Source organism: Tasmannia lanceolata, unplaced genomic scaffold (genome assembly GCF_043159265.1).
Source record: "Tasmannia lanceolata isolate RefF3 unplaced genomic scaffold, GAP_Taslan_0.1 ptg000003l, whole genome shotgun sequence".
Taxonomy (NCBI): domain Eukaryota; kingdom Viridiplantae; phylum Streptophyta; class Magnoliopsida; order Canellales; family Winteraceae; genus Tasmannia; species Tasmannia lanceolata.
This window is the reverse complement of record NW_027518680.1, coordinates 28,439,439-28,465,714: the sequence shown is the minus strand read 5'-3', so window position 1 is coordinate 28,465,714 and position 26,276 is coordinate 28,439,439. Positions and strand designations below refer to the sequence as shown.

Sequence of the window (26,276 nt, the reverse complement as noted above, 5' to 3'; positions counted from 1 at the left end):
TGAACTTTTTTCCTTTCCTCTTTTTTTTTTTTGAGGAGTCTGGCGGCATTTCCTGGCAAGACTTCATCTGCACTGTGCAAGCTAGACTGATTGAATTCCCACTTTTTCTTTGGGATCTTGCACTGATATTCGGGATTCTACGACTCTGGGTCCTCTCTGAATGCTGGATCCTCTCTGAATGCTGAAGATTTTGAAATCTTTCAATCTATTTATCAGCTCTGCTTTTTGAGATTCTGACGCTCTCGAGAAGTTGACGTGGGGCATGCTCCCTTCTTCTTTCTTCTCTGGATTCTATCCTTTTTTTCTTATTGGATGTCGGGGAGGCCCCTACTCCTTGAATGCTCTAACTTGAAATTCCATCGGAATGTATAGCCCAAGTATTCTTTTTGGGGTTCATGTTCTATGCTCATGACTTTGTTGTCCGAAAGTCTTCTCTCAATTTTTCATTAACTTCACTTGATATCTAGTATTCTTCGTTTGAAATTTTCGCTTTTTCGACCCGATGTCTGAAGCTGAGGGTGACTCACGTTGAACAGTGTCAAGACACGCTTCCGGTTTATCCTCATAGGACCAAGCAACACTTATTTGAACCCTCTAAATAGATTTATCGATTCTTTGCGCTCTTCGGGAGATTTTGCCAATCCTTATTTCCCGAGTTTCGGATTTGGATACCACTATCCACGGTATCGATTTCATCTTCGAGTGGCTTTGCTCGACGCTCTTCCCCTCGTTTGATCAGCTTTCAAATCTCGAGGAGAATTTCATCGGCATCCTCGTCTGAGGAGGGTGTCTTAATTTGTTTATTAACATTAGATCCAAGAGTGAACATATACAAGAATACTGACGACACGGGAATCAAATGTTCGTTGCATTGAATGTTTGAAGTACATACATTGATTTTTGACGCGCCACGATAGGCTCTCCATCAAATTCAACAAAAGATGGGACATTGGCTCACAATGAGAGAGACCACAAAACACGACATACTTGGAATTGATATTGACATGGTTAGACTTACCAACTTTGACAGGAGGGTCGGTATACACACTTCAAAGCAAATTTCAAAGATGGGACACTTCATCGGAGGCAACGGATTGGCGCTGAAAGTTCAAGGGCAACGTGCCTTCATTAATGAGGATAATGATTTGAGAGAGCAATCCTGGAGTTAGAATCTCAGAAGGGAGGGCCTCTCAAGTTTCTGTTGACCCAGCTCAAATTGTTCTTTAGCACCTGACAATGGCAAGGCTTTCTCTGGTATGATATTTTCAAGGAGTTCAAGCTCTGACATTTTTCTTTTTCCTTCCCAATTATTTTCCAGCCCAGAAGTGGTACAGGTAAAGGTGGTAAGATATGTGAAGGGTTGAACGGGTGAAATGGTTCCCATGGTGGGTGAAAGAAGTGCAACATGGTTAGGTGCAGGGTTCTCGGAAGCTTTTGAGTTCAAGAAGAATGAGGGGATCCCTGTCTATCAGGTAGCGGGCTAGACCAAGCGAGTTCAGAGATGGAAGCTCTTTTTGGGGTTGATGGTAGACGAGTGACTAAGACTCCTGTCATGGACACCATAAACACTAGGCTCAATGAGAATTAATCGCATGACAATGTAATGTGCAAGTTGAAGCAAAAGGTAGCACAAACACATCCTTCCCCTGGATAAAATTCGACATCTTAACGGTTGTACATGAAGATGTGGTACGGCAAGTACATGGTTCGTCAACAAGCCTAAAAGGATGATGACCACACTCAAAGTATTCGGAGAAAATTCGACAGCATAACAGCTATACTAGGAGATGTGGTAAGGTAAGCACATGGTTGTCAACGAACCCAAAAGGATAATGATTACGCTCAAGGGTTCTGAAAAAAAATCGGCAGCATGACGGCTATACTAGGATGGTCTCAGCAACTAAACATGAAGAGTATGCCGTCATGGTCAAGATAAAGCAGGGCTCTCAGCAAGAACACACTCCGGTAATGATAATGGCAAGATAGACTCATAATCGACATGCGGAGTACATCTGATCAGGATCAATCAAATGATCAAGCACATGGGAGATAGATCATGGCTAAAAGAGCCCAGCATCTGATGATAATCCACAGAATGGATGGAGAAGAATAATTGATTAGATTATGAAGGAAAACTTAACTAGGAAGCAAGCCCTAATCTAATAATAAATATGTACATATATATATATATACATCCTAACCAGGGACACCAACCCTAGTCTAATCTAGCGGAGTCAAGGAGGTCTCGACTCGTGACAGACTGATGAGTGTACTAGGACCGCGCTGTAGCCACGCAAGGTGAGCTACCCTAGTCTACAAATTGGACAAGGCTCCTAACTCTAGGCTTCACATGTGTAAGTAACACATGTTCGTCCTCATATGAATGCAATATAGATGTATATAAACACGGGTACTTCCTAGTTGGTTTTCACTAAGCCAGTAGGTATATACATAATATATAAAACAAAGTAGGGCTCCGAACTCAATCTATCGGGTACTATGCGTATAAAACATACTTAATATGTATAACTCAAGTGCACCGAGTGTTATACATAGTATGCTTCATTGCTCATCGGCTGCTGTAAACACAAGTGCACCGAGTGTTTACGGCCGCAGCGCTGGCGCATAGCTTGGAAATAGATTCAACAGCACCATCAGGGTGTAATGACATCCCAGTCGGGCACGCATCGAATCTATCCCGTGGAGCCAATAATGAAAAACAACGAAAGAAATAAAGAATGAAGGATATGGCAACATATGATGTGCAGTGTGTGAATCCCTCGTTTTATTTACGCACCTACTTGGTGCCCCTGGATTTCTAACGATAAAGTTCCCATTTAACTTGGTTTTGACCCAAATTTCTTCAAAATTAGTAAAAATGGCATTTTTATAGAGTTAGGCAATGTTTCAAGAATTCCCCAGCAGAGTCGCCAGTCTGTGGAACCAGATCCGGGACGGGCGTGGAGGACGGGCCCCCGCGCGAGTCTCTCTAGATCGTCCACGTGAAGGAGAGCCCCACCAAGGAACTCTCGAAAGAGTGCCCCTCACAGCATGAGCGGCGATGTAAAGTGAGATACCTCTCGATTCGGGGACCAGCCCGGATTCGAGACGCACCTCGAACAAAGAAAGAGTCGCCATCCAAGGAAGTGGGCCCTGGATCCCATGCTGTGCTCTGTCGCAACAGATAACCAGAGATATAAAGGGTCCGTGCCTGATGACGAATGGGGAAGGGATTAGGCGCCCCCAATTCGCCCAAGTGCTAGCACCTGGTCTCTTATGCCATTTATTATTAATTTTGAAGAGTTTTGGGCGAAAATCATGCGAAATGGGAACGAATATCTCCGAGATAACGTCTAGCTAATCATGCATGTCTCGGAGATGAATAAGAAGCACACACAAAAGAAATGAAAGATATGTCGCCTAAGAATAGCTAGGTTATGAGTGCCATGCCTAATTGGTGTCTAAGTTCTGGTGGACAAGCACATGCATGTTACAGCTAAAGGTATAAGATCTGTACATAAAAATAAGAAAACACAGCAAAACACACAATACAACACGACTCGACACACGACCCGACACGACAAACCCTAGACTCTAATGCAATACTTGACTCGGACCAGAATGGCCATCCATCCTAGCTGCACTACGTATCCCGGCCTCGGGAAGAATCAGAGCCAACGTAGTTCGGTGCCCTATTCTAAACTACGATGCCTAAAACTCTAGGACCGCTATCCTAGACTCGATCCACTAGACTCGACTGATGTTTAAAGCTTTTTGTGCGATTGCTTAAATTCAAGTGGATTGTAATTTTTAGGACTCTATATGCCCTAACTAATGCAAGTTGATTAGCCTTAAGCTAATGCAGGTGGGCCCTATATCCTATGTGTATCTAGGCTGTGCATTCTAAGGAAAACCATGGGTTGACTATATGCTTCCTAGTCTAGCCATCGGTTCGACTAAATGTCTAACCGATCGACTTGAGGCCTCCTAACTCTAGGGACACTCACACGACAGGACACACCACATCAATACAAATCAAGACCGACTCCTAACTCTAAAACACCCTAAATATCTAGGACAGACTCCTAACTCTAGGGGAAGATCTTTTTGAAAAGGTTTTGAAGTTTTTTATATTTTTGGGAGGTTTTGAAGTTATGAAAAATGGTGAAAGTTGTGAGAAATATTTACAAAAATGGTGACTGAAAATGGTGAAAGGGTGTAAAAATGGTGTCTAAAAATGGTGACTGAACTCAGGGTGCCAGCAGCACGCCTGAGCTGCCTACGTACCCCTCAGCTAGGGATCAAGCCATCCGTAGTTCGGACGGAAAGGTGAGAAATATTTACAAAAATGGTGACTGGGCTCAGGATGCCAGCAGCACGCCTGAGCTGCCTACGTACCCCTCAGCTAGGGATCAAGCCATCCGTAGTTCGGAACGAATTCCTAACTACTCTGCACATGACTCAAGATTTTTTGAGATTTTTGATTTTGATTATGTTTTTTTGAATTTTTAAGTGTTTTTGGAATGTTTTTGTTGTTTTTAAGTGTTTTTGGAATGTTTTTGTTGTTTTTTTGACACCAGAGAATAAAATCCTATCATCATAAGGGTAGGGAGACTTCTGGAATCCCGCAAAGGTTGGACAGCATCCTATGCTTTGCGGGGGAACGATCAGGAAAATAACTCGGCAAGGGTTGGACAGCATCCTATACCTTGCAGGAGCGGGTAAAGATCACGACTTGATGAGAGGATGGACAGAATCCTAACCCCTATGATGATAGGAAAAATTCCTGGACTGACTGAAGGACTGACTCTCAAACTGGAAATTCTAAAAAAGATATGCTAATGAGACAAGGCATGTCTCTTAAAGAGATGGAGGACAAATAAGGGTGTTAACACCATTTGCAAGAGGGTTGCACATACCAAAATGAAATGGGTTGCCATTATTAAAGTGAAGAGGGCTGTACAAACCAAAATGAAATGGGTTGCCATTATTAAAGTGAAGAGGGCTGACAATATCAAGATGAGGGGGCTGACATATATATATAAACAGAAAAATGAGGTGGCTGCCAATACAGAGTCGGTATGCTTGTGTGGGGCCCGCTGGCATTGGGTCCCGCTACTATGGCCCGCTGTTGTGGGACCCGCGGATGTGGGACCCGCGGATGTGGGACCCGCTGTGGGACCCGCTGAGACCCGCCGCTGTGGGACCCGCTGATGTGGGACCCGCTGTTGTGGGACCCGTTGTGGGACCCACTGTGGGACCCGTTGTGGGACCCGCTGGGACCCGTTGTTGTGGGACCCGCTGTGGGACCCACTGATGTGGGACCCGCTGTGGGACCTACTGATGTGGGACCCGCTGTGGGACCCGTGGATGTGGGACCCGCTGTGGGACCCGCTATGGGACTCGCTGATGTGGGACCCGCTGTGGGACCCGCGGATGTGGGACCCGCTGTGGGACCCGCTGATGTGGGACCCGCTGTGGGACCCACTGATATGGGACCCGCTGTAGGACCTACTGATGTGGGACCCGTGTAGTGCAAAGAATGAATAATTAAAAAAAAAAAATGAACTTACGCCACAAGAGATCCAGGAAGGTGTTGACAGAGTCGTGCTTGTGTGGGGCCCGCTGATGTGGGGCCCGCTGGAGGTGGGGTGGAGGAGATGTGGATGCCGGTGGAGCTCCAGTGGTTGGTTGGGAGGATGCCGGAGAAGGTGGTGGTGATCGGTGGATGGCCGGTCGGAGATGGGTTTGGCCTCGCCGGATTCCGGCTGGATTGCCGGAGGAGAAGACTCTCTCTCTCTCTCTCTCTCTCTCTCTCTCTCCCTCTCTCTCTCTCTACAGATCTCTCCTCCCTCTCTCTCTCTCTCCCCTCTGCAGATCTCTCTCTCTCTCCCTCTCCCCTCTGGTTTTTCCCTTTTTTTTTCTCTCTGGTTCCTCCTCTTTTTCTTTTTTTTTCTGGTTTTTCTTCGCGAGAGAGAAGAAAACCATCATGAGTCATCATGAGGGGGAGAGAAAAATGAGAGTGGTTGTCCCCCTCATGTCCCCCCCATTTTCTTAATTTTTCAAAAAAAATAAAATAAAAAATCATTACATGCATAGGATACCAAAAGAAAACAAAAAACATAATCATTACGAGTCTGTTTTAAAAATCAAAAGAAAATGATGATGTCCTTATTCTCTATTTGAATACAAGCGGATCCCACATTAGCGGGCCCCACACAAACGGGTCCCACACAAGTGGGCCCCACATTCTCTTTTGCTCGGATTAATTCCATTCGAATACGCGGGTTTAGGGCCCTGTCAAAATGGGGTGTCTACAATAGCCGAAAAAAGTGACAGGAGTGCAACACGAGGACTTCCCAAGAGGTCACTCATCCTAGTACAACTCTCGCCCAAGCACGCTTAACTTCGGAGTTCTGATGGTATCCAGTGCATTTGTGCTGCTATGATTGCACCCAGAATGTCTCCCCACTGTCAAAGTAATAAAGAGTTTCCATTCGCATTGTCGTACGAAGTCCGTTTAAATGAAAGTGCAAAAAAATCCTGCTAGATGACATCGGATGGACGATCCGAGCATGTCGGGTAGCCGGATGACCGCCAGGGCTGTCATCGCACGATGAATCTTCCCGAGTACCCCCGAATCAATATATGAATCGCCACGATCTGACGAGCGGATCAAAAGTTATCGTCGGAACGATATTTGTTCACCAGGGGTAGCTCACGGCCAGTAAACACCTTTCGGCCGGATTCCTGACTCGCATCCACTAGTACACTCATCCGCTATAGCCGGTACCTCACTGAATCTAAACAAACCCCCGCTATATTTTGACCGTAAATGAAATGTCAGAACGAATTCCGTTTATCGAATCAAACGACACTATCACCTCGCCATAATAAAGACTGGACGTATTTGAATTCACCATCCGGAAGAAAATAAAAAGATTCGAACCGAAAGCTAGGAGGCGTCGCACTGAACGTGCGTTTCAGTTCATATCGACGTTCCAGAACCGAAAGATTGTTCGAAAAAAGTGGTAGATAGCCGAAAAAAGTGACAGGAGTGCAACACGAGGATTTCCCAGGAGGTCACCCATCCTAGTACTACTCTCGCCCAAGCACGCTTAACTTCGGACTTCTGATGGAATCCAGTGCATTTGAGCTGGTATGATCGCACCTAGCATGCCTCTCCATTGTCAAAGTAATAAAGAGTTTCCATTCGCAATGTCGTACGAAGTCCGTTTAAGTGAAAATGCAAAAAAATCCTGCTAGATGACATCGGATGGACGATCCGAGCATGTCGGGTAGCCGGATGACCGCCAGGGCTGTCATCGCGCGATGAATCTTCCCGAGTACCCCCGAATCAATATATGAATCGCCACGATCTGACGGGCGGATCAAAAGTTATCGTCGGAACGATATTTGTTCACCAAGGGTAGCTCACGGCCAGTAAACACCTTCCGACCGGATTCCTGACTCGCATCCACTAGTACACTCATCCGCTATAGCCGGTACCTCACTGAATCTAAACAAACCCCCGCTATATTTTGACCGTAAATGAAATGTCAGAACGAATTCCGTTTATCGAATCAAACGACACTATCACCCCGCCATAATAAAGACCGGACGTATTTGAATTCACCATCCGGAAGAAAATAAAAAGATCCGAACCGAAACCTAGGAGGCGTCGCACTGAACGTGCGTTTCAGTTCGCATCGACGTTCTAGAACCAAAAGATTGTTCGAAAAAAGTGATAGATAGCCGAAAAAAGTGACAGGAGTGCAACACGAGGACTTCCAAGGAGGTCACCCATCCTAGTACTACTCTCGCCCAAGCACGCTTAACTTCGGAGTTCTGATGGGATCCAGTGCATTTGTGCTGCTATGATCGCACCCAGCATGCCTCTCCATTGTCAAAGTAATAAAGAGTTTCCATTCGCATTGTCGTACGAAATCCGTTTAAATGAAAGTGCGAAAAAATCCTGCTAGATGACATCGGATGGACTATCCGAGCATGTCGGGAAGCCGGATGACCGCCAAGGCTGTCATCGCGCGATGAATCTTCCCGAGTACCCCCGAATCAATATAAGAATCGCCACAATCTGACGGGCGGATCAAAAGTTATCGTCGGAACAATATTTGTGCACCAAGGGTAGCTCACGGCCACTAAACACCTTCCGACCGGATTCCTGACTCGCATCCACTAGTACACTCATCCGCTATAGCTGGTACCTCACTGAATCTAAACAAACCCCTGCTATATTTTGACCGTAAATGGAATGTCAGAACGAATTCCGTTTATCGAATCAAACGACACTATCACCCCGCCATAATAAAGACCGGACGTATTTGAATTCACCATCCGGAAGAAAATAAAAAGATCCGAACCGAAAGCTAGGAGGCGTCGCACTGAACGTGCGTTTCAGTTCGCATCGACGTTCCAGAACCGAAAGATTGTTCGAAAAAAGTGGTAGATAGCCGAAAAAAGTGACAGGAGTGCAACACGAGGATTTCCCAGGAGGTCACCCATCCTAGTACTACTCTCGCCCAAGCACGCTTAACTTCGGAGTTCTGATGAGATCTAGTGCATTTGAGCTGGTATGATCGCACCCAGCATGCCTCTCCATTGTCAAAGTAATAAAGAGTTTCCATTCGCATTGTCGTACGAAGTCCGTTTAAATGAAAGTGCGAAAAAATCCTGCTAGATGACATCGGATGGACGATCCGAGCATGTCGGGTAGCCGGATGACCGCCAGGGCTGTCATCGCACGATGAATCTTCCCGAGTACCCCCGAATCAATATATGAATCGCCACGATCTGATGGGCGGATCAAAAGTAATCGTCGGAACGATATTTGTTCACCAGGGGTAGCTCACGGCCAGTAAACACCTTCCGGCCGGATTCCTGACTCGCATCCACTAGTACACTCATCCGCTATAGCCGGTACCTCACTGAATCTAAACAAACACCCGCTATATTTTGACCGTAAATGAAATGTCAGAACGAATTCCGTTTATCGAATCAAACGTCACTATCACCCCGCCATAATAAAGACCGGACGTATTTGAATTCACCATCCGGAAGAAAATAAAAAGATCCGAACCGAAATCTAGGAGGCGTCGCACTGAACGTGCGTTTCAGTTCGCATCGACGTTCTAGAACCAAAAGATTGTTCGAAAAAAGTGATAGATAGCCGAAAAAAGTGACAGGAGTGCAACACGAGGACTTCCAAGGAGGTCAGCCATCCTAGTACTACTCTCGTCCAAGCACGCTTAACTTCGGAGTTCTGATGGGATCCAGTGCATTTGTGCTGGTATGATCGCACCCAGCATGCCTCTCCATTGTCAAAGTAATAAAGAGTTTACATTTGCATTGTCGTACGAAGTCCGTTTAAATGAAAGTGCGAAAAAATCCTGCTAGATGACATCGGATGGACGATCCGAGCATGTCGGGTAGCCGGATGACCGCCAGGGCTGTCATCGCACGATGAATCTTCCCGAGTACCCCAGAATCAATATATGAATCGCCACGATCTGATGGGCGGATCAAAAGTAATCGTCGGAACGATATTTGTTCACCAGGGGTAGCTCACGGCCAGTAAACACCTTCCGGCCGGATTCCTGACTCGTATCCACTAGTACACTCATCCGCTATAGCCGGTACCTCACTGAATCTAAACAAACCCCCGCTATATTTTGACCGTAAATGAAATGTCAGAACGAATTCCGTTTATCGAATCAAACGACACTATCACCCCGCCATAATAAAGACCAGACGTATTTGAATTCACCATCCGGAAGAAAATAAAAAGATCCGAACCGAAAGCTAGGAGGCGTCGCACTGAACGTGCGTTTCAATTCGCATCGATGTTCCAGAACCGAAAAGATTGTTCGAAAAAAGTGGTAGATAGCCGAAAAAAGTGACAGGAGTGCAACACGAGGATTTCCCAGGAGGTCACCCATCCTAGTACTACTCTCGCCCAAGCACGCTTAACTTCGGACTTCTGATGGGATCCAGTGCATTTGAGCTGGTATGATCGCACCCAGCATGCCTCTCCATTGTGAAAGTAATAAAGAGTTTCCATTCGCAATGTCGTACGAAGTCCGTTTAAATGAAAATGCAAAAAAATCCTGCTAGATGACACCGGATGGACGATCCGAGCATGTCGGGTAGCCGGATGACCGCCAGGGCTGTCATCGCACGATGAATCTTCCCGAGTACCCCCGAATCAATATATGAATCGCCACGATCTGACGGGCGGATCAAAAGTTATCGTCGGAACGATATTTGTTCACCAGGGGTAGCTCACGGCCAGTAAACACCTTTCGGCCGGATTCCTGACTCGCATCCACTAGTACACTCATCCGCTATAGCCGGTACCTCACTGAATCTAAACAAACCCCCGCTATATTTTGACCGTAAATGAAATGTCAGAACGAATTCCGTTTATCGAATCAAACGACACTATCACCCCGCCATAATAAAGACCGGACGTATTTGAATTCACCATCCGGAAGAAAATAAAAAGATCCGAACCGAAAGCTAGGAGGCGTCGCACTGAACGTGCGTTTCAATTCGCATCGACGTTCCAGAACCGAAAAGATTGTTCGAAAAAAGTGGTAGATAGCCGAAAAAAGTGACAGGAGTGCAACACGAGGACTTCCCAAGAGGTCACTCATCCTAGTACAACTCTCGCCCAAGCACGCTTAACTTCGGAGTTCTGATGGTATCCAGTGCATTTGTGCTGCTATGATTGCACCCAGAATGTCTCCCCACTGTCAAAGTAATAAAGAGTTTCCATTCGCATTGTCGTACGAAGTCCGTTTAAATGAAAGTGCAAAAAAATCCTGCTAGATGACATCGGATGGACGATCCGAGCATGTCGGGTAGCCCGATGACCGCCAGGGCTGTCATCGCACGATGAATCTTCCCGAGTACCCCCGAATCAATATAAGAATCGCCACAATCTGACGGGCGGATCAAAAGTTATCGTCGGAACGATATTTGTGCACCAAGGGTAGCTCACGGCCAGTAAACACCTTCCGACCGGATTCCTGACTCGCATCCACTAGTACACTCATCCGCTATAGCCGGTACCTCACTGAATCTAAACAAACCCCTGCTATATTTTGACCGTAAATGGAATGTCAGAACGAATTCCGTTTATCGAATCAAACGACACTATCACCCCGCCATAATAAAGACCGGACGTATTTGAATTCACCATCCGGAACAAAATAAAAAGATCCGAACCGAAAGCTAGGAGGCGTCGCACTGAACGTGCGTTTCAATTCGCATCGATGTTCCAGAACCGAAAAGATTGTTCGAAAAAAGTGGTAGATAGCCGAAAAAAGTGACAGGAGTGCAACACGAGGACTTCCCAAGAGGTCACTCATCCTAGTACAACTCTCGCCCAAGCACGCTTAACTTCGGAGTTCTGATGGTATCCAGTGCATTTGTGCTGCTATGATTGCACCCAGAATGTCTCCCCACTGTCAAAGTAATAAAGAGTTTCCATTCGCATTGTCGTACGAAGTCCGTTTAAATGAAAGTGCAAAAAAATCCTGCTAGATGACATCGGATGGACGATCCGAGCATGTCGGGTAGCCGGATGACCGCCAGGGCTGTCATCGCACGATGAATCTTCCCGAGTACCCCCGAATCAATATATGAATCGCCACGATCTGACGGGCGGATCAAAAGTTATCGTCGGAACGATATTTGTTCACCAGGGGTAGCTCACGGCCAGTAAACACCTTCCGGCCGGATTCCTGACTCGCATCCACTAGTACACTCATCCGCTATAGCCGGTACCTCACTGAATCTAAACAAACCCCCGCTATATTTTGACCGTAAATGAAATGTCAGAACGAATTCCGTTTATCGAATCAAACGACACTATCACCCCCCCATAATAAAGACCGGACGTATTTGAATTCACCATCCGGAAGAAAATAAAAAGATCCGAATCGAAACCTAGGTGGCGTCGCACTGAACGTGCGTTTCAATTCGCATCGACGTTCTAGAACCAAAAGATTGTTCGAAAAAAGTGGTAGATAGCCGAAGAAAGTGACACGAGTGCAACACGAGGACTTCCCAAGAGGTCACCCATCCTAGTACTACTCTCGCCCAAGCACGCTTAACTTCGGAGTTCTGATGGGATCCAGTGCATTTGTGCTGGTATGAACGCACCCAGCATGCCTCTCCATTGTCAAAGTAATAAAGAGATTCCATTCGCATTGTCGTACGAAGTCCGTTTAAGTGAAAGTGCGAAAAAATCCTGCTAGATGGCATCGGATGGACGATCCGAGCATGTCGGGAAGCCGGATGACTGCCATGGCTGTCATCGCGCGATGAATCTTCCCGAGTACCCCCGAATCAATATATGAATCGCCACGATCTGACGGGCGGATCAAAAGTTATCGTCGGAATGATATTTGTGCACCAAGGGTAGCTCACGGCCAGTAAACACCTTCCGACCGGATTCCTGACTCGCATCTACTTGTACACTCATTCGCTATAGCCGGTACCTCACTGAATCTAAACAAACCCCTGCTATATTTTGACCGTAAATGAAATGTCAGAACGAATTCCGTTTATTGAATCCAACGTTACTATCACCCCGCCATAATAAAGACCGGACGTATTTGAATTAACCATCCGGAAGAAAACAAAAAGATCCGAACCGAAACCTAGGAGGCGTCGCGCTGAACGTGCGTTTCAGTTCGCATCGACGTTCTATAACCGAAAGATTGTTCGAAAAAAGTGGTTGATAGCCGAAGAAAGTTACAGGAGTGCAACACGAGGACTTCCCAGGAGGTTACCCATCCTAGTACTACTCTCGCCCAAGCACACTTCACTTCGAAGTTCTGATGGGATCCAGTGCATTTGTGCTGGTATGATCGCACCCAGCATGCCTCTCCATTGTCAAAGTAATAAAGAGTTTCCATTCGCATTGTCGTACGAAATCCGTTTAAATGAAAGTGCAAAAAAATCCTGCTATATGACATCGGATGGTTGATCCGAGCATGTCGGGAAGCCGGATGACTGCCAGGGCTGTCATCGCGCGAATAAAATCTTCCCGAGTACCCCCGAATCAATATAAGAATCGCCACAATCTGACGGGCGGATCAAAAGTTATCGTCGGAACAATATTTGTGCACCAAGGGTAGCTCACGGCCAGTAAACACCTTCCGACCGGATTCCTGACTCGCATCCACTAGTACACTCATCCGCTATAGCCGGTACCTCACTGAATCTAAACAAACCCCTGCTATATTTTGACCGTAAATGAAATGTCAGAACGAATTCCGTTTATCGAATCAAACGACACTATCACCCCGCCATAATAAAGACCGGACGTATTTGAATTCACCATCCGGAAGAAAATAAAAAGATCCGAACCGAAAGCTAGGAGGCGTCGCACTGAACGTGCGTTTCAATTCGCATCGACGTTCCAGAACCGAAAAGATTGTTCGAAACAAGTGGTAGATAGCCGAAAAAAGTGACAGGAGTGCAACACGAGGACTTCCCAAGAGGTCACTCATCCTAGTACAACTCTCGCCCAAGCACGCTTAACTTCGGAGTTCTGATGGTATCCAGTGCATTTGTGCTGCTATGATTGCACCCAGAATGTCTCCCCACTGTCAAAGTAATAAAGAGTTTCTATTCGCATTGTCGTACGAAGTCCGTTAAAATGAAAGTGCAAAAAAATCCTGCTAGATGACATCGGATGGACGATCCGAGCATGTCGGGTAGCCGGATGATCGCCAGGGCTGTCATCGCACGATGAATCTTCCCGAGTACCCCCGAATCAATATATGAATCGCCACGATCTGAAGGGTGGATCAAAAGTTATCGTCGGAACGATATTTGTTCACCAGGGGTAGCTCACGGCCAGTTAACACCTTTCGGCCGGATTCCTGACTCGCATCCACTAGTACACTCATCCGCTATAGCCGGTACCTCACTGAATCTAAACAAACCCCCGCTATATTTTGACCGTAAATGAAATGTCAGAACGAATTCCGTTTATCGAATCAAACGACACTATCACCTCGCCATAATAAAGACCGGACGTATTTGAATTCACCATCCGGAATAAAATAAAAAGATTCGAACCGAAAGCTAGGAGGCGTCACACTGAACGTGCGTTTCAGTTCGCATCGACGTTCCAGAACCGAAAGATTGTTCGAAAAAAGTGGTAGATAGCCGAAAAAAGTGACAGGAGTGCAACACGAGGATTTCCCAGGAGGTCACCCATCCTAGTACTACTCTCGCCCAAGCACGCTTAACTTCGGACTTCTGATGGGATCCAGTGCATTTGAGCTGGTATGATCGCACCCAGCATGCCTCTCCAGTGTCAAAGTAATAAAGAGTTTCCATTCGCATTGTCGTACGAAATCCGTTTAAATGAAAGTGCGAAAAAATCCTGCTAGATGACATCGGATGGACTATCCGAGCATGTCGGGAAGCCGGATGACCGCCAAGGCTGTCATCGCGCGATGAATCTTCCCGAGTACCCCCGAATCAATATATGAATCGCCACGATCTGAAGGGTGGATCAAAAGTTATCGTCGGAACGATATTTGTTCACCAGGGGTAGCTCACGGCCAGTTAACACCTTTCGGCCGGATTCCTGACTCGCATCCACTAGTACACTCATCCGCTATAGCCGGTACCTCACTGAATCTAAACAAACCCCCGCTATATTTTGACCGTAAATGAAATGTCAGAACGAATTCCGTTTATCGAATCAAACGACACTATCACCTCGCCATAATAAAGACCGGACGTATTTGAATTCACCATCCGGAATAAAATAAAAAGATTCGAACCGAAAGCTAGGAGGCGTCGCACTGAACGTGCGTTTCAGTTCGCATCGACGTTCCAGAACCGAAAGATTGTTCGAAAAAAGTGGTAGATAGCCGAAAAAAGTGACAGGAGTGCAACACGAGGATTTCCTAGGAGGTCACCCATCCTAGTACTACTCTCGCCCAAGCACGCTTAACTTCGGACTTCTGATGGGATCCAGTGCATTTGAGCTGGTATGATCGCACCCAGCATGCCTCTCCATTGTCAAAGTAATAAAGAGTTTCCATTCGCATTGTCGTACGAAATCCGTTTAAATGAAAGTGCGAAAAAATCCTGCTAGATGACATCGGATGGACTATCCGAGCATGTCGGGAAGCCGGATGACCGCTAAGGCTGTCATCGCGCGATGAATCTTCCCGAGTACCCCCGAATCAATATAAGAATCGCCACAATCTGACGGGTGGATCAAAAGTTATCGTCGGAACAATATTTGTGCACCAAGGGTAGCTCACGGCCAGTAAACACCTTCCAACCGGATTCCTGACTCGCATCCACTAGTACACTCATCCGCTATAGCCGGTACCTCACTGAATCTAAACAAACCCCTGCTATATTTTGACCATAAATGGAAAGTGAGAACGAATTCCGTTTAGCGAATCAAACAACACTATCACCCCGCCATAATAAAGACCGGACGTATTTGAATTCACCATCCGGAAGAAAATAAAAAGATCCGAACCGAAAGCTAGGAGGCGTCGCACTGAACGTGCGTTTCAATTCGCATCGACGTTCCAGAACCGAAAAGATTGATCGAAAAAAGTGGTAGATAGCCAAAAAAAGTTACAGGAGTGCAACACGAGGACTTCCCAAGAGGTCACTCATCCTAGTACAACTCTCGCCCAAGCACGCTTAACTTCGGAGTTCTGATGGTATCCAGTGCAATTGTGCTGCTATGATTGCACCCAGAATGTCTCCCCACTGTCAAAGTAATAAAGAGTTTCCATTCGAATTGTCGTACGAAGTCCGTTTAAATGAAAGTGCAAAAAAATCCTGCTAGATGACATCGGATGGACGATCCGAGCATGTCGGGTAGCCGGATGACCGCCAGGGCTGTCATCGCACGATGAATCTTCCCGAGTACCCCCGAATCAATATATGAATCGCCACGATCTGACGGGCGGATCAAAAGTTATCGTCGGAACGATATTTGTTCACCAGGGGTAGCTCACGGCCAGTAAACACCTTCCGGCCGGATTCCTGACTCGCATCCACTAGTACACTCATCCGCTATAGCCGGTACCTCACTGAATCTAAACAAACCCCCGCTATATTTTGACCGTAAATGAAATGTCAGAACGAATTCCGTTTATCGAATCAAACGACACTATCACCCCGCCATAATAAAGACCGGACGTATTTGAATTCACCATCCGGAAGAAAATAAAAAGATTCGAACCGAAAGCTAGGAGGCGTCGCGCTGAACGTGCGTTTCAGTTCGCATCGACGTTCTAGAACCGAAAGATTGTTCGAAAAAAGTGGTAGATAGCTGAAAAAAGTGATAGGAGTGCAACACGAGGATTTCCCAGGAGGTCACCCATCCTAGTACTACTCTCGCCCAAGCACGCTTAACTTCGGACTTCTGATGGGATCCAGTGCATTTGAGCTGGTATGATCGCACCCAGCATGCCTCTCCATTGTCAAAGTAATAAAGAGTTTCCATTCGCAATGTCGTACGAAGTCCGTTTAAATGAAAATGCGAAAAAATCCTGCTAGATGACATCGGATGGACGATCCGAGCATGTCGGGTAGCCGGATGACCGCCAGGGCTGTCATCGCACGATGAATCTTCCCGAGTACCCACGAATCAATATATGAATCGCCACGATCTGATGGGCGGATCAAAAGTTATCGTCGGAACGATATTTGTTCACCAGGGGTAGCTCACGGCCAGTAAACACCTTCCGGCCGGATTCCTGACTCGCATCCACTAGTACACTCATCCGCTATAGCCGGTACCTCACTGAATCTAAACAAACCCCCGCTATATTTTGACCGTAAATGAAATGTCAGAACGAATTCCGTTTATCGAATCAAACGACACTATCACCCCGCCATAATAAAGACCGGACGTATTTGAATTCACCATCCGGAAGAAAATAAAAAGATCCGAACCGAAAGCTAGGAGGCGTCGCACTGAACGTGCGTTTCAATTCGCATCGACGTTCCAGAACCGAAAAGATTGTTCGAAAAAAGTGGTAGATAGCCAAAAAAAGTGACAGGAGTGCAACACGAGGACTTCCCAAGAGGTCACTCATCCTAGTACAACTCTCGCCCAAGCACGCTTAACTTCGGAGTTCTGATGGTATCCAGTGCATTTGTGCTGCTATGATTGCACCCAGAATGTCTCCCCACTGTCAAAGTAATAAAGAGTTTCCATTCGCATTGTCGTACGAAGTCCGTTTAAATGAAAGTGCAAAAAAATCCTGCTAGATGACATCGGATGGACGATCCGAGCATGTCGGGTAGCCGGATGACTGCCAGGGCTGTCATCGCACGATGAATCTTCCCGAGTACCCACGAATCAATATATGAATCGCCACGATCTGACGGGCGGATCAAAAGTTATCGTCGGAACGATATTTGTTCACCAGGGGTAGCTCACGGCCAGTAAACACCTTCCGGCCGGATTCCTGACTCGCATCCACTAGTACACTCATCCGCTATAGCCGGTACCTCACTGAATCTAAACAAACCCCCGCTATATTTTGACCGTAAATGAAATGTCAGAACGAATTCCGTTTATCGAATCAAACGACACTATCACCCCGCCATAATAAAGACCGGACGTATTTGAATTCACCATCCGGAAGAAAATAAAAAGATTCGAACCGAAAGCTAGGAGGCGTCGCACTGAACGTGCGTTTCAGTTCGCATCGACGTTCTAGAACCGAAAGATTGTTCGAAAAAAGTGGTAGATAGCTGAAAAAAGTGATAGGAGTGCAACACGAGGATTTCCCAGGAGGTCACCCATCCTAGTACTACTCTCGCCCAAGCACGCTTAACTTCGGACTTCTGATGGGATCCAGTGCATTTGAGCTGGTATGATCGCACCCAGCATGCCTCTCCATTGTCAAAGTAATAAAGAGTTTCCATTCGCAATGTCGTACGAAGTCCGTTTAAATGAAAATGCGAAAAAATCCTGCTAGATGACATCGGATGGACGATCCGAGCATGTCGGGTAGCCGGATGACCGCCAGGGCTGTCATCGCACGATGAATCTTCCCGAGTACCCACGAATCAATATATGAATCGCCACGATCTGATGGGCGGATCAAAAGTTATCGTCGGAACGATATTTGTTCACCAGGGGTAGCTCACGGCCAGTAAACACCTTCCGGCCGGATTCCTGACTCGCATCCACTAGTACACTCATCCGCTATAGCCGGTACCTCACTGAATCTAAACAAACCCCCGCTATATTTTGACCGTAAATGAAATGTCAGAACGAATTCCGTTTATCGAATCAAACGACACTATCACCCCGCCATAATAAAGACCGGACGTATTTGAATTCACCATCCGGAAGAAAATAAAAAGATCCGAACCGAAAGCTAGGAGGCGTCGCACTGAACGTGCGTTTCAATTCGCATCGACGTTCCAGAACCGAAAAGATTGTTCGAAAAAAGTGGTAGATAGCCAAAAAAAGTGACAGGAGTGCAACACGAGGACTTCCCAAGAGGTCACTCATCCTAGTACAACTCTCGCCCAAGCACGCTTAACTTCGGAGTTCTGATGGTATCCAGTGCATTTGTGCTGCTATGATTGCACCCAGAATGTCTCCCCACTGTCAAAGTAATAAAGAGTTTCCATTCGCATTGTCGTACGAAGTCCGTTTAAATGAAAGTGCAAAAAAATCCTGCTAGATGACATCGGATGGACGATCCGAGCATGTCGGGTAGCCGGATGACTGCCAGGGCTGTCATCGCACGATGAATCTTCCCGAGTACCCACGAATCAATATATGAATCGCCACGATCTGATGGGCGGATCAAAAGTTATCGTCGGAACGATATTTGTTCACCAGGGGTAGCTCACGGCCAGTAAACACCTTCCGGCCGGATTCCTGACTCGCATCCACTAGTACACTCATCCGCTATAGCCGGTACCTCACTGAATCTAAACAAACCCCCGCTATATTTTGACCGTAAATGAAATGTCAGAACGAATTCCGTTTATCGAATCAAACGACACTATCACCCCGCCATAATAAAGACCGGACGTATTTGAATTCACCATCCGAAAGAAAATAAAAAGATCCGAACCGAAACCTAGGAGGCGTCGCACTGAACGTGCGTTTCAGTTTGCATCGACGTTCTAGAACCAAAAGATTGTTCGAAAAAAGTGATAGATAGCCGAAAAAAGTGACAGGAGTGCAACACGAGGACTTCCAAGGAGGTCACCCATCCTAGTACTACTCTCGCCCAAGCACGCTTAACTTCGGAGTTCTGATGGGATCCAGTGCATTTGTGCTGGTATGATCGCACCCAGCATGCCTCTCCATTGTCAAAGTAATAAAGAGTTTCCATTCGCATTGTCGTACGAAATCCGTTTAAATGAAAGTGCGAAAAAATCCTGCTAGATGACATCGGATGGACTATCCGAGCATGTCGGGAAGCCGGATGACCGCCAAGGCTGTCATCGCGCGATGAATCTTCCCGAGTACCCCCGAATCAATATAAGAATCGCCACAATCTGACGGGCGGATCAAAAGTTATCGTCGGAACAATATTTGTGCACCAAGGGTAGCTCACGGCCAGTAAACACCTTCCGCCCGGATTCCTGACTCGCATCCACTAGTACACTCATCCGCTATAGCCGGTACCTCACTGAATCTAAACAAACCCCTGCTATATTTTGACCATAAATGGAATGTCAGAACGAATTCCGTTTAGCGAATCAAACGACACTATCACCCCGCCATAATAAAGACCGGACGTATTTGAATTCACCATCCGGAAGAAAATAAAAAGATCCGAACCGAAAGCTAGGAGGCGTCGCACTGAACGTGCGTTTCAATTCGCATCGACGTTCCAGAACCGAAAAGATTGTTCGAAAAAAGTGGTAGATAGCCAAAAAAAGTGACAGGAGTGCAACACGAGGACTTCCCAAGAGGTCACTCATCCTAGTACAACTCTCGCCCAAGCACGCTTAACTTCGGAGTTCTGATGGTATCCAGTGCATTTGTGCTGCTATGATTGCACCCAGAATGTCTCCCCACTGTCAAAGTAATAAAGAGTTTCCATTCGCATTGTCGTACGAAGTCCGTTTAAATGAAAGTGCAAAAAAATCCTGCTAGATGACATCGGATGGACGATCCGAGCATGTCGGGTAGCCGGATGACCGCCAGGGCTGTCATCGCACGATGAATCTTCCCGAGTACCCACGAATCAATATATGAATCGCCACGATCTGATGGGCGGATCAAAAGTTATCGTCGGAACGATATTTGTTCACCAGGGGTAGCTCACGGCCAGTAAACACCTTCCGGCCGGATTCCTGACTCGCATCCACTAGTACACTCATCCGCTATAGCCGGTTGTAGACACCCCATTTTGACCGTACCCTGAGCCTCCCGTGTTTGAGCAAAAACCCAACCAAATCAATCAGCTAGGGCATCAAATTTCACCCTAGGCTAATTTAGGGTCCCAATTAGGTCCCCATAAAATTTCGTCGAGATCCGAGCATGTTTGCCTAGCAAACAAGCCGAGATAGTGTGCGTAGTGTAAACAGAAAAGGGGGGTGTGTTTATCCTGTGAGGGGGCGAATCTATTCTAGAATAGTGTGATTTTTATCCGAATGGGACATGATTATGTCGCACGTTCATCAAAGTTTCGCGCAACCGCGCACCAATCAAAAGTGGTAGTGCCAATATCATTTCTAAAAATTTTCTATAAAAACAAAAATCAAAGCTTAAAAAAAAAAAAAAAAAGATCGGCAGAGAGAGAGAGAGAGAGAGAGCTCCGGTCGTCCTCTCCGGTGAGCTCATCGGAGCTCCGTCCGGCACTCTCTATTCTCGTTTGTGCTCATTCTTAGTATATTCATCTTGTTTCTTCATCCTTTTTGTGCTAGTTCTGCCCTAAACTCTAGATCTACCACCTTAAACCCTAACAGTACCTTTCCTTCTCCGGCTGACCTCCGGTCAAGCTCCGGCCGTGTTCCGATCGTTTTTCTTCGATCGTTTCTGTTGAAGATCCAGGTTTCATGAGTTGCAATAGAGAGAGGAGCTAATTTCTCAGATCTGAGAAAGAGAGAGAGAGAGAGAGAGAGAGAGAGAGAGAGATTCCTTCTTCCGATCATCTTTTCCGGCTTTAGCTCCGGCCATTCCTTTAGATTCCGAGAGAGATCTGCGATCTGAGAAAAGAGTTGGAGATCGGAGAGGAGATCTCATTTTGTAAAAAGAAATTCCATAGAGAGGTTTTCCGAATCCTCAGATCTCAGAAAATTTCCCATTCCATTTCCTGTCAATTTTACAGGAAATGGATCTTATTCCTGCCTTCTATCTTACGCATATGCTTCTCCCTCTCAAGATCTCCGATTCTAGGTTTTTTTTTTTTTTTCATGAGGTATTGAGATAGATCGGGGATTTTGGGTTTCTCGATGGCAACAGCTACCATGGCTATTGCTGCTGATGCCGCGATGCTTCTGTATTATGTTTTGAATAAGAAATTATCGATGAAAGATGGAGAGGATGAGAGGGAAGGGGATTTTTCGAAATTGAATCGGTCAAGGAGGAGGAAGATCGGCCGGAGACCGGCACAGGCTCCGGCAATGTGGTTGGAATCTATGGCTACGTTGTCGGAGACTTTCCGGTTTAATTATTCTGAAACCCTAGGTAAATGGCTGATTGGCGACTTGGCTTTCGGTATCAATTATCTCATGCGGAGGCAGGGTAACCTTAGTTGCAAGTGTATATGCTGGAAGTGGTTGTGTACAACTTCAAGGCGCTGAAATTATTGTCGAGTTGAATCATCATTTAAGGTTGTTGACCCTTTGCATTCTGTTCTCCAAGAAGCCATTTCCTGTGTTTTTGAAGTCTGCTGGATTTTCCCAAGAAGATGTTCTTCTTCAAGAACCAAAGCATTAAGGACGCACTGACGGCAGCAACCGGTGCAGTTGTTCCCTTCCACTATTTACTTTCACATGAAGGTGGTGTCAACAATTTGATTTTGGGCTATGCACATTGTGGGATGATTGCTGCAACTCGTTGGATTGCAAAGCTTACTACTCCTTGCCTTCTTAAGGCTGTTGGTGATTATCCTGACTACAAAATCAAGTGGGAGGCTTTTGCTCTGTTGCTTATTGGGATTAGCATGAATCAGCTTCGGTCACTACCTGAGAGTACTACTGCTTTGGGACTTCCAGTTGCAACTGGTGCATACATATATACAATGGTTTTTGTTACTGTGCCATCTTTGGCCTCAGTTTTCATTGAATATGCTCCGAAGAGCCAATTTGAGACAAGCATCTACCTTCAGAACTTATTTCAAATCCTTTAGAATCTGACATGAGCACGGGTGTTCCTTACAATTCCATGGATCACCGCACAGGTTTGGCAAGTAAGGCTCCATCAATTCCTTTGCAGCAAAACATGTACCCATCTTTGGTTGGAAGGGGTAGTGGACCCGCCCAATATCCGCAGAGACCGATGTCAGATGCCGAAAACATGGCATGCCAGCCTCAATCTCAGTTATGGCAGAGGCCGTGCTCGGATGACAGTAATATGCTTACCCAACAAGAGGAGCTTACAATTGAAGGGGACACAATTCGTATGTCCAATGTCTATTCTCAAGGGTTATTGAATTCTCTTGCTGATGCACTGCAGAGCTCAGGCATAGATCTGTCACAAGCCAACATCTCTGTTCAGATTGATCTTGGTAAGCGAGCAACTAGTAGTAGACAGATCACTACCGCGGCCAGTGCCAAGGTACGTAACTACCTACATTGGGTTACCTTACCCTGTTACTAATTTTTAAGCTCTCTCATTTCTCGGGAACATAAGTCAATAAAAGTTCGAAAGCAAAACCATGGATTGCACCGATGGCTTGAAAACAAAGCCATGATCAAACTGCCAACCTAAAAACAGAACTGCCTAGGATCATGAGGACCTTTCATCTAGGAATCGGGCGATGAAGGCGATAGCCTAAGCCCACCCTTAGAGGGATTTATTGGATTATGATAGTACCCTCTCCCCTCTTCTTTCCTCTTATTTAATTTTGAATTAGATTCTGAAGATAAATGGACTGTTCAGGTGAGATTATATCAAAGCTTATTATATTCATTCCTTTTTATTTAAATAAATTGTTAATAGGAAGAAGGAGATCAGATGACTACTCTATTCGATATTATCGACATGAGTACTGTCTGATCTCAAGGCGGGATTAGAAATATTATCATGTGTATTTGATATCAGATGATTACTTTGGCATTATCTGATTTCATTGGAGTCCCCGTATTGGGGTTTGTGGTTGGTTTTGAAGTGTTTGATATTGTTTTTACTTTATTAGGCTATCCAGCGGCTGGTCTGGACTAATTAAGGTTATTTATCATTTTATGATTGCTATTAGATTGTATATTCTTCTTTACTTAGCACTTGATTTATGAATAGAGTGGAATTTGCGATTATCTGGTAGCCTTTTCTTCTCTCTTTGATAGACTAACACAGTCTTATAGATTGCTGTTAATTTTCTTTAGATACTAGAATCCCCTTTTCTTGTAGGGCGATGAAGGCGCTAGCCTAAGCCCATCCTTAGGGGATTCGCTTAGTCCAAGTAGCACTCCCCTCATTTATTTTAAGATTTGTCCAGTCTTTATGGTGTGTATCCCCTAGACATTAGAAACCCATTCATTGCAAGGGCAATGAAAGAGTTCTCTAGAGCTCTCTCAGGGAGACAGGCTATGTCTCGGGCAGAGAAAGTTGTATCCTTTAGAGACAAGCTTTGTCTCATTAGTGAGTCCATCCTAGGAGACTTGCCCAATCTCGTTCTATTAGCATCCTCCTCTTTGTGCATCATTTGGTTTTGGGAGAACATCCTACTCGGCTTGGCATCATACCCCTTACCCTTATGGGTATTGGGTTGCACATTTGTTGCACCCTAGGGCTAGGTAGCTGTCCGGCCCGGCTGGATGTTTTACCTTTGCCAAATATGCACAAGGTCTTTCCTTATTACTTGTTGAGCTTTATCTTAGTTTGATAGCCCACTAGCATAGGAATCCGTCCTTAGTCTAGGGAGTCAGTCCTCTTGTTCAGGAATCAAATTCTATCATCATAGGAGTTAGGATTTTATCCAACCTCTCATCGTATCATGTTTTTTTCTATCCGCTCCTGCAAGGTATAGGATGCTGTCCAACCCTTGCAGAGCTGTGTTTCTGTTCTTTTCCCCCGCAAAGCATAGGATGCTGTCCAACCTTTGCGGGATATCAGGAATCTGTCCTCCCCTTATGATGATAGGATTTGTCCCCCTTGAGTCAAAAACACTTAAAAACAACAAAAACATCTGAAAAACCAAAAATCTCAAAAATCTTGAGTCATTAGGAGTAGTTAGGAAATCTGTTCCGAACTACGTTGGCTTGATCCTCTTCCACGAGGTACGTAGTGCAGCTTGGGATCCACATCCCAAGTCCAGCCAAACCTTTAAAGATAAGCATGTTAAATCTTTCAAAATTATAAAAATCTTTCAAAATATTGTTTTTTTTTCGAAAGGATCTTCCTTTAGAGTTAGGAGTTTGTTCTAGTTAGAGAGTTTTTGAGTCGGGAGTTGCTCCCTCGTTCGTTGTTTGTTTGTTGTGTGTTTATTTTGCTTGTGTTAGAGTTAGGAGTGAGTCATAGCTAGGAGTTTTACGCCTCCGTCCGGTTAGTTGGCGATCCACATCCCCAATTGATGACTAGGTCTAAGATGCGATAGATCCTACTGTTTTCCTTAGGATATACAGCCTAGCTACACATAGATTATAGGAACCACCTGCATTAGCTTAGGGCTAACCTGCATTTAGTTAGGGCATATAGGGTGTCCTAAAATCTGCAATTCATTGGAATTTAAATAATCACACAAGAAGCTTTAAGAGCTAGTCCGGTCTTTTAGATCGAGTCTAGGATAGAGGTCTAGATGTCTTAGGCATCATAGCTTAGAATAGGTGCGAAGAACTACGTTGCCTTGATTCTCGTGGAGGCGGGGATACGTAGGCTTCTTTGGATGAACATCAGATCATCTAAAGACTCGGGCCTAGGTATAGATTAGAGTCTTAGGGTTGTATAGTATCGAGTCATTTTTCTATGTTTTGCAGTGTTTTCTTACTTTATTGCGCAGACCTTATACTTTTTGGTGTGTCGTGCATGTGTTTGTTCATCAGAACTTAGACACCCATTAGGCATGTCACTTATAACCTAGCTATGCTTAGGTGACACATGTTTCTTTTATTTTATCTTGTGTGCCTTTGATTTCATCTCCGAGACATGCATGATTAGATAGACGTCTTCTCGGAGATATTCATTCCCATTCCATATGATTTTCGCCCAAAGCTCTTCAAAATTATTAAGTAAATGGCATAAGAGACCAGGTGTTTGCACTTGGGCGGATGAGGTGCTCTTTAGACCTTCCGAATTCGTAACCAGGCACGAACCTTATTTTATATCTCTGGTTATCCGTTGCAACAGAGCATAGTATGGGATCCAGGGCCCATTTGCCTTTTCCTTGGATGGCGACTCTTCTTTGTTTAAGGTACGCCTCGAATCTGGGCTAGTCCCCGAATCGAGAGGTATCTCACCTTTCATATCGCCACTCATGCTGTGAGAGGCACTTCTTTCGAGAGTTCCTTGGTAGAGCTCTCCATTCACGTGGATGATCCTGAGACTTAGTGTGGGGCCCGTTCCCCGCCTCTCTCTCGGATCGGGGTCCACACCGGTACCTCACTGAATCTAAACAAACCCCCGCTATATTTTGACCGTAAATGAAATGTCAGAACGAATTCCGTTTATCGAATCAAACGACACTATCACCCCGCCATAATAAAGACCGGACGTATTTGAATTCACCATCCGAAAGAAAATAAAAAGATCCGAACCGAAACCTAGGAGGCGTCGCACTGAACGTGCGTTTCAGTTTGCATCGACGTTCTAGAACCAAAAGATTGTTCGAAAAAAGTGATAGATAGCCGAAAAAAGTGACAGGAGTGCAACACGAGGACTTCCAAGGAGGTCACCCATCCTAGTACTACTCTCGCCCAAGCACGCTTAACTTCGGAGTTCTGATGGGATCCAGTGCATTTGTGCTGGTATGATCGCACCCAGCATGCCTCTCCATTGTCAAAGTAATAAAGAGTTTCCATTCGCATTGTCGTACGAAATCCGTTTAAATGAAAGTGCGAAAAAATCCTGCTAGATGACATCGGATGGACTATCCGAGCATGTCGGG

At 45.7% G+C, this 26,276-nt stretch overlaps 1 protein-coding gene and 21 non-coding genes across 22 annotated transcripts; 1 reads left to right on the top strand and 21 right to left on the bottom strand.

Moving 5' to 3' along the window:
* Nucleotides 1-6,338: 6,338 nt before the first annotated feature.
* LOC143875323 (5S ribosomal RNA) lies at nucleotides 6,339-6,457 on the bottom strand. Its single transcript, XR_013249977.1, has one exon. It is a non-coding gene; the product is annotated as a 5S ribosomal RNA (ribosomal RNA).
* Nucleotides 6,458-7,054: 597 nt separating this feature from the next.
* Nucleotides 7,055-7,173, bottom strand: LOC143875169 (5S ribosomal RNA). Its single transcript, XR_013249828.1, has one exon. It is a non-coding gene; the product is annotated as a 5S ribosomal RNA (ribosomal RNA).
* A 597-nt stretch (nucleotides 7,174-7,770) lies between these two features.
* Nucleotides 7,771-7,889, bottom strand: LOC143874759 (5S ribosomal RNA). Its single transcript, XR_013249429.1, has one exon. It is a non-coding gene; the product is annotated as a 5S ribosomal RNA (ribosomal RNA).
* Nucleotides 7,890-8,486: 597 nt separating this feature from the next.
* Nucleotides 8,487-8,605, bottom strand: LOC143874818 (5S ribosomal RNA). Its single transcript, XR_013249487.1, has one exon. It is a non-coding gene; the product is annotated as a 5S ribosomal RNA (ribosomal RNA).
* Nucleotides 8,606-9,202: 597 nt separating this feature from the next.
* Nucleotides 9,203-9,321, bottom strand: LOC143874858 (5S ribosomal RNA). The gene has a single exon (XR_013249526.1). It is a non-coding gene; the product is annotated as a 5S ribosomal RNA (ribosomal RNA).
* A 598-nt stretch (nucleotides 9,322-9,919) lies between these two features.
* LOC143874879 (5S ribosomal RNA) lies at nucleotides 9,920-10,038 on the bottom strand. The gene has a single exon (XR_013249546.1). It is a non-coding gene; the product is annotated as a 5S ribosomal RNA (ribosomal RNA).
* A 598-nt stretch (nucleotides 10,039-10,636) lies between these two features.
* On the bottom strand, nucleotides 10,637-10,755 carry LOC143875322 (5S ribosomal RNA). The gene has a single exon (XR_013249976.1). It is a non-coding gene; the product is annotated as a 5S ribosomal RNA (ribosomal RNA).
* Nucleotides 10,756-11,353: 598 nt separating this feature from the next.
* Nucleotides 11,354-11,472, bottom strand: LOC143875321 (5S ribosomal RNA). The gene has a single exon (XR_013249975.1). It is a non-coding gene; the product is annotated as a 5S ribosomal RNA (ribosomal RNA).
* A 597-nt stretch (nucleotides 11,473-12,069) lies between these two features.
* On the bottom strand, nucleotides 12,070-12,188 carry LOC143874322 (5S ribosomal RNA). Its single transcript, XR_013249006.1, has one exon. It is a non-coding gene; the product is annotated as a 5S ribosomal RNA (ribosomal RNA).
* A 597-nt stretch (nucleotides 12,189-12,785) lies between these two features.
* LOC143874281 (5S ribosomal RNA) lies at nucleotides 12,786-12,904 on the bottom strand. Its single transcript, XR_013248966.1, has one exon. It is a non-coding gene; the product is annotated as a 5S ribosomal RNA (ribosomal RNA).
* Nucleotides 12,905-13,504: 600 nt separating this feature from the next.
* Nucleotides 13,505-13,623, bottom strand: LOC143875320 (5S ribosomal RNA). The gene has a single exon (XR_013249974.1). It is a non-coding gene; the product is annotated as a 5S ribosomal RNA (ribosomal RNA).
* Nucleotides 13,624-14,220: 597 nt separating this feature from the next.
* Nucleotides 14,221-14,339, bottom strand: LOC143874878 (5S ribosomal RNA). Its single transcript, XR_013249545.1, has one exon. It is a non-coding gene; the product is annotated as a 5S ribosomal RNA (ribosomal RNA).
* A 597-nt stretch (nucleotides 14,340-14,936) lies between these two features.
* Nucleotides 14,937-15,055, bottom strand: LOC143875035 (5S ribosomal RNA). The gene has a single exon (XR_013249701.1). It is a non-coding gene; the product is annotated as a 5S ribosomal RNA (ribosomal RNA).
* A 598-nt stretch (nucleotides 15,056-15,653) lies between these two features.
* Nucleotides 15,654-15,772, bottom strand: LOC143875361 (5S ribosomal RNA). The gene has a single exon (XR_013250013.1). It is a non-coding gene; the product is annotated as a 5S ribosomal RNA (ribosomal RNA).
* Nucleotides 15,773-16,369: 597 nt separating this feature from the next.
* On the bottom strand, nucleotides 16,370-16,488 carry LOC143874876 (5S ribosomal RNA). Its single transcript, XR_013249544.1, has one exon. It is a non-coding gene; the product is annotated as a 5S ribosomal RNA (ribosomal RNA).
* A 598-nt stretch (nucleotides 16,489-17,086) lies between these two features.
* Nucleotides 17,087-17,205, bottom strand: LOC143875318 (5S ribosomal RNA). The gene has a single exon (XR_013249972.1). It is a non-coding gene; the product is annotated as a 5S ribosomal RNA (ribosomal RNA).
* Nucleotides 17,206-17,802: 597 nt separating this feature from the next.
* LOC143874875 (5S ribosomal RNA) lies at nucleotides 17,803-17,921 on the bottom strand. Its single transcript, XR_013249543.1, has one exon. It is a non-coding gene; the product is annotated as a 5S ribosomal RNA (ribosomal RNA).
* A 598-nt stretch (nucleotides 17,922-18,519) lies between these two features.
* On the bottom strand, nucleotides 18,520-18,638 carry LOC143875317 (5S ribosomal RNA). Its single transcript, XR_013249971.1, has one exon. It is a non-coding gene; the product is annotated as a 5S ribosomal RNA (ribosomal RNA).
* Nucleotides 18,639-19,235: 597 nt separating this feature from the next.
* On the bottom strand, nucleotides 19,236-19,354 carry LOC143873670 (5S ribosomal RNA). Its single transcript, XR_013248373.1, has one exon. It is a non-coding gene; the product is annotated as a 5S ribosomal RNA (ribosomal RNA).
* Nucleotides 19,355-19,952: 598 nt separating this feature from the next.
* On the bottom strand, nucleotides 19,953-20,071 carry LOC143875316 (5S ribosomal RNA). The gene has a single exon (XR_013249970.1). It is a non-coding gene; the product is annotated as a 5S ribosomal RNA (ribosomal RNA).
* Nucleotides 20,072-22,372: 2,301 nt separating this feature from the next.
* LOC143869402 (transcription factor BIM1-like) lies at nucleotides 22,373-23,473 on the top strand. Its single transcript, XM_077376259.1, has 2 exons — nucleotides 22,373-22,792; nucleotides 23,456-23,473. Exons 1-2 carry the CDS (start codon nucleotides 22,373-22,375, stop codon nucleotides 23,471-23,473), a joined length of 438 nt encoding a protein of 145 aa, XP_077232374.1.
* Nucleotides 23,474-26,031: 2,558 nt separating this feature from the next.
* On the bottom strand, nucleotides 26,032-26,150 carry LOC143873668 (5S ribosomal RNA). Its single transcript, XR_013248371.1, has one exon. It is a non-coding gene; the product is annotated as a 5S ribosomal RNA (ribosomal RNA).
* Between the last annotated feature and the right edge of the window lie 126 nt (nucleotides 26,151-26,276).